Below are 6357 nucleotides of genomic sequence, written 5' to 3'. Positions count from 1 at the left end.
TCTTTCACTCTTCCTCTTTATTCCCCAGGCTGCGTACACTGGTGTACAGGCACTTGAGAGAGGTATTGGAGCACGCCGGTTTCTCAGGAGGGGGTGCAAGAGGATCTGTGGGATCACAGCTAACCTCACCGCTGCTCAGTCAGTTGCTTGCTTGCTTTCATGCTGCAGCTTGGGACTTGGGGGAAGTCACACTTGGGACTTGGGCACCTGGGAGCAAGTACAACCGTCCCGCTCTGAAGCGGGGCCCCAGGCATAACCAGGGGACGCCTTCTGCAACGGGATTTGGATCCCTCCCCCTCCTCAGACGTACTCATGACTAGCAGCGGGCCAGAGGATGGGGCAGGGGACCCAAGGCGAGTGTGACTGCCAGCACTACAACAGCACTCTGCTCAGGGCTTTTCCTTGCCCTTCGGGAGGAAGCTCTGCTCTCAACCCCAGCACGCCTGAAGGCTCAACACCGCTCAGGGCTGGAGGTGCCCCACGTTAGGGACGGAGCCAAGGCCTTGAAGAACAGCACTCATTGCAGCGTGTGCTCTTCCGAGAGCGTTGCAGGGTGTGCAGGGAGGCCCAGCATGTGCACCCTGGATAGTGGCAATGGCAAGAAGCATTGCTGGGGAGGTGAATTTTGGGAAGGTCAGGGGGCGGGCGGGGGGGTGGTGGGGTGGTTCTTCTAATGAAGAACTCGGCAGCTGGTCTGGGAAAGGCACGTGTGCCAGGCTGCCTCTAGGGACAGCACAACGTGCCTTTGGGAAGGAATTCAGGATCTCGAGTGCAGTGGCCCTACCCGCTTCTCCCACTTCCGTTTCAGATGGGGGCTTCGGCTCAGCAGCTGTTGCCCAGCAATGGTTTCCCGGCTCTTGGCATCCTCGTGCCGTCCACGAATAGAGAGAACAGCTCCAGCGCAGGGAGCATTTGGGAGTCAGACTTGCAACGCTTGGACCCTTCCTTGCCTTCCCACTGCACCCAGTGGGTCACAGAGCTCTGCCAGGGCAGGGCAGCTGCACCACTCCTCTTGCCCTGGCTCCTGAAAAAGCATTCCAGACTCTCAAGAAAGGCTGCAGATTGGCTACAGGTTTGCATCCCTCGCCCTGAGCAGCAGCCTTGTCCTTGTCCCTCTATTTGATGGATAACTTCACTTTCCCGGACAGCATCATGAACAAGCTGTGAAGCTCACAGGAGTTTGCGTTCTGCTTGCAAGGAGAGGCAAAGAAAAGCAGCAAGAGCAGAATACAACAGGGCTCCTTTCCCCAACCAACTCCATAGCACAGCCCGAGCCACCCCCAAAGACACAGTGTGTGTGTGTGAGTGTGAGTGTGGGGAGGGGCAGCCTGACCCCCAAGCTCTCCCCTGTGCCCTGCTCCTGCCAGGAACAGCAGTCCTGTGCTGGAAAGGTAGCTATGGAGCCACAGCAGGAGGGATCAGCTGCCTAAGAGCAGACAGAGAGCTGGAGCTATTTAACAAGTCTGCCAAGGAGTCCCTGGAGGGCCACGAAGCAGGAGAGAGATGCAAGTCCCAGTTGTCCCCACAGTGGGCTTAGAGACACACACCACAGCGGAACCCTTCCTTCCCTTGCCCTGCCCCACTGTGCACTGTTGCCCAGCATGCTTGCAGAGGGGCTTGCAGGGGTCACTCCAACAGAGCCACCAGAGCCAGGACCGATGCAAACTCAGGCATGCTTGGTAGCAGAGGAAACGGCACCCTGACCTTCCCCTAGTTCAGGGCTGGTCCTGGAGCCTACAGAAAGGAAACCAAGGGGGAGGCTGTGGCCACAGCACCTGAACTAGCTCCCACTCTTGGCAGGGTGAGGGTGGCATCTCATGTCCTCCTCCCTCCCTCCCTCCCCCACCCCACCTACCAGGCCCCCCTCCACCTTGTGAGCTGTGTGCTTGGGGCTTGGCCTCACCCCCACCTCCTAGGCCCATGCCTAGGCGACAGTGCCCAGGAGACCCAGGAAGGTTTCTTCTAGGCTACTGTCACTCACACCTTCTGGAGTCCACAGCATATGCTGGAGCCCGGTCCCTGTTTGCACAGGCCAATTACAGCCTTGCACCATGACTACAGGCCCCTTCACCAGGAGGCTCTCCCAGGTCCTTTTCATCTCATTCCTTCACAGCCTAAGGCCTTATTGAGCACCTCCCAGCCCTGCCGGGCACTTTTCTTTGCCCTGCCCAGCACACTGTACACATACAACCCACGTATTGCAAGACAGGGAACACAAGTACTTCACGCGGTCTCCCAAGGAGCTTGGCTGTGCCCTGGCCAGGCTGGCTGGTGTCTGCCATTTGTGGCCCTCGTTGGGCACAAAGGTGGAAGGGAGAACAAGTTCAGGAGAGGCGTCCACCAGGGATAACTTCTCTTTGCAAACTCACACAACAAGCGAGCCAACGTGAAACGTGGCTGGGTGCCTGGGAGGGCTAGTGTTGGCCCTTTGGCTCAGTTCAGGGCGCAGCAGGTGCACTTCACCCGTGAGAACTGATGGGCCACTGACCTGATCAGCCTCCTCTCCTGAGAGGTGTCTCATCTCCAGCACAGCTTCACTAAAGCAGAAGTTGTCTGGGGCAGGCAAGCCACGATCCCTGCCCAAGCACGAGCACGGACTTGCCCACTCTGCTCACACGGCTAGCTTCTCCATCTGTCAGCAGGCACTGCCCATCACCATAGCCCAAGGGATATCACAAGTGAAAGCTGAAGAAACCCCCTCCCCCACCCCCCAAAAAATCCCCAATGCACGGGAATCCTAATGCAATGACACAGGGAAAGAATGAGAAGCTACAGATCAAGAAAAAGCAGGCGGAGCATCAAGACGAACCTCTCTGGCATCAAAGCCCCAAACGCTCAGCACAGTCAGTTCTGCAGCCTGAGACAAACCTCACATCAGTCCTGACCAGCACGGGGAGGAATTGGCATACAGGCTTGGGGAGGCTTACACCTCACCTGGAAGCCTACAGGGCTCTGCAGTTGCTTGCAGCAGGCAAAAACATTCCTCTCACTGACAGGCATGGCAATAGCCCCACGAGAACCAGTGACGTGTCCAGGGAGCAAAGGGCTCTACCTGAAGGCGTCTCACAAAGCAGTTTTGTTGGTGGGTTTTCCTTCTCTTGGGGTCCATGAGAGAAGGCTGCACCTCTCCCACCCACACACTGCTTGCTCCATTTACACAAAGCCCCTGTCCCACCCAGACCAGCAGGCTTGTTTCCCCCTGGGAGACGTGCTTCACAGGGGTCATGGTTTTATTTCAGCTCCAGGAAAGCAAGGCTGATTCAGAAGGCTGACTTCTGTTCTCCCCTCCCCTCCCCTCCCACCCCACCACCCCCCTTCAGGGAAGCTGGAGAGGAGCCTGAGAAACCCAGCCCCAGAGCTCAACTGAGGGCCATGAAGAATCATTGCCAAGCCAGAGCACAACTGTCAGAACCTGTCTAGGGGAGAGGAGAAGGCAAGGCTGGGGTGGGAAGAGCTGTGCTGAAGGAGCAACACAGCCTACAGCAGGGAGGAGGGAGGGAAGTGCTACCTGAGGAGGGCAGGGACACAGGGGCCTCCACCAGTAACTCTGAGCAGAGGCAGGGACCAAGGTCCAACAACATGCATGTCAAGCAGTTACTGGCATGCACGAGCAGTTCAGACAGACCCAAGCGTTAGCCATGCCAGCTCCTCTGGAGGGCAGCTTGCGCAGCCCCTTCCTTCAGCATGGCCACAGTGAAGGCCCTTGGGAGAGCTGTCAGAGGGATCGCCCACCATGCACAGCACCAAGAGCTCCCAGGTGCCTAGGGGAGCATCACGAGGGCAAGAGGCAGCAGGAGCAGGGCAGGCCACGGCAGAGCCCGTGCCGCTTTGCCAGGCTCGGCGGGAGTCGCGTTCGTCCTCCAAGCAGGAGACGCTCTCCTCTTCCAGGCATAGTATTTTGCCACAAGCACGTTGGGGTTTCCCTGGGCAGGGTCAAACCACATCTGGATGCAGCGCCCACTGCCCCGGCGCTCGGTGGTGTATTTGTAGGAGTTGGACCAGATCTTCTCACACAGGTCTGCTGGGCGGGGGAAGACTCGGGAGAAGGGCCTGCACACGGAGCCCCAAGGACAGCGGTTTGTTCCTGCAGACAGACAGCCCCAGAGAGACCCTCCTGAGGGAGCACGCTGCAGTTCCTTCCTTCCTTCCTTCCTTCCTTCTTCCCTTCCACCCAGAGGAGCGGGCCACCAGGGGACAGCCCACCCACAGCCCACTGCGGCATTCCAGCTGGTGGAGGGTGGCTGGGCCACCACCTAGCCTGCAGCCCCCAAGCCAGCTGCGAGCAACCCAGCGTCTTGGCTTGGGCCACTGGGCAGGCAGCACTCACCCCTCCAGGGCCATTTTGTTGGCCAGCATGAGGCAAGGCTTGCTCCATGGAGCCCACTAACCTGTGGCCCAGTTCCAGCCCTTGTGCCAGTTCTCTTTGCAGGTGACATAGTCTTTGCAGTCCTCCCACCACTCCTCACAGTCCTCTCTGCAGAGCGGCACGTGCAGAATCCTCTCCCGACGCCAGCTGCTGTCAGCCTCCCAGAGGAGACAACCACACCCATTGGTGGTGGCCCTCCACACCTAAGCCACCTGCCACACCCCAGAGGTCCATCTCAATCCCCTTCCAGCCCTTTCCCCTGGCCTCCAGGGCTGACCCCCCTCCTCCTCCCCCAAGGAGTTCCAGTCCCAGCAGACATACCTGCAACAAGAGCCACCTGTGTGCCTAAGCAGAGGCTAGCAAAAGCCTGTGGAAGTCTACCTTCCAGGTGGAAAGGCTCAGCATGCCTGGAGAGCACCCATGCCAGCCCACAGCCAGGTGGGCCACAGCATAGCAGCCAGGGCACCAGCTGAGAACACAGCATGGCAGCAGCACAGGGCCCCTTGCCTTCCTCCGGGCCAGGGCAGAGCCCTACCTTGTCAATCCAGGGCCCCAGGTTGGGTGAGCACTCATACAAGCACGTGTCCTGGATGAAGTGGCGCTTGCACTTGGGTGGCATCACCCCACAATGGTTCCAGTTGAAGTTGTAGAGGTAGGACTGGTCCTTGTGCGCTTCCGAGCTGGTGTTGGCTGTGCAGCAGGCATTGTCCTTCCAGGGGGAACACTGCAACGGAGCAGGAGACAGGCCCATCAGGAAGGCCAGGCAGCAGCTCCAGACAGTCACAGGCTCCCTCCACTGCCTCCAGCAAGAGCCCGTGAGCAGCCACAGCATGGGCCCTTCAGACTGCGGGGTTTAGGGCTGCAGCAAGGCGGAGTTTGAGGGAGAGCAGGAGGGGCACCAGGAAGGCCAGATGCTAGCCTGCATCACACACCCCCAGTCAGTACCAGGGAGCTGCAACAAGAGCTCCCTCCTGCTGGGCCCTGGCTTGCTGTTAGCCCTGTCCCCACCCAGGCCAGGGGAAGAGAGCTCTCAAGGAGCAAGAGGGAGCTCTAACACAGAGAGGGAGCAGAAGAGACAGCCTTGTCTTGCCCCCATTCCTCTCACTGGGATCTCAGGTAGCCCAGCTTTGGGCAAAGGGGGCTTCCTTGCTGCAGGGGTGCAGGGTGGAAATTGAGCTAGCACCGGAAATCCTCCCCCCACCACCACCGCCCCCACCCCACCTGGGGCAGGAGTGACCCACAGCCCATCTGCAGTAGCCTTTTGCTGGAAGAAAGGGGCAAATCAGGCAGCCTCCTACACAGCACAGGCCACCTTCCCCAGGCAAGAGGTGGCTAAGCCCAGAGCTCCACACCAGCCTCTCTGGTGCGGGAAGGTGGGCAGAGGGGACCTAGACAATGCCACCTGGCATCTCCTAGAGTGCAGGGGTGATGGCTGGGCAGGAACAATCACGAGCACAGCAGCACCCTACCTGGCCATGCAGCAGCCCCTCTGGGCCAGGCTTGGTTTTGTGGTGTTTGGCATCCATGCAGCTATTCAGCAGCGGGTCCTTGGTGGCAGTCGCTACAGAGGCGGCCAGCAGCACCAGCAGCACCTGCCCCGCTGCCATCTCCACAGGGCCAGGAGAAGAGCAAAGCTGCACAGGCAAGGCCACAGCCGAGGACAGGCTTCAGCAAGAGCAGCAGGAGCAGAGGGGCTGAGCAGGCAAGGCAGCCAGCAGCATACCAGCAGGTTGCTAGTGCCTCACAGCCCCCAGGACACACAGAGCACTGCTCCAGGGAAAGGCTGCCAGGCCAGCCAGGTGTTACCCCTGGACAACCTGGCACCATCTCCTCAGTCACTGCTGGGGCTGCTTGCTAGTCAGCCTCCGAGATCCCACAAGGCCCCGTGATCAGCGAGACTGGGCTGCGTTAGAGCCATCCAAGTTGCACTCCTGCCGGCATTAAGCCACCCCACTGCTTACGGGCAGAGCTCTCAGATCCCCAGCTCCATG

General features: G+C 59.6%; 1 protein-coding gene across 1 annotated transcript; it reads right to left on the bottom strand.

Moving 5' to 3' along the window:
- Positions 1-3214: 3214 nt before the first annotated feature.
- LOC138065691 (folate receptor gamma-like) lies at positions 3215-6105 on the bottom strand. The gene is made up of 4 exons (XM_068930956.1): positions 5836-6105; positions 4902-5090; positions 4389-4524; positions 3215-4084 (listed from the first exon to the last, which is right to left on the bottom strand). The coding sequence occupies exons 1-4, from the start codon at positions 5971-5973 to the stop codon at positions 3762-3764; spliced, it is 786 nt and encodes a 261-aa protein (XP_068787057.1). The 5' UTR covers positions 5974-6105; the 3' UTR covers positions 3215-3761.
- Between the last annotated feature and the right edge of the window lie 252 nt (positions 6106-6357).

The sequence above is a fragment of the Struthio camelus genome, chromosome 1, assembly GCF_040807025.1.
Source record: "Struthio camelus isolate bStrCam1 chromosome 1, bStrCam1.hap1, whole genome shotgun sequence".
NCBI lineage: Eukaryota > Metazoa > Chordata > Aves > Struthioniformes > Struthionidae > Struthio > Struthio camelus.
Note: the sequence above shows the minus strand (reverse complement) of the source record. Positions and strands in the feature narration are given on the sequence as shown.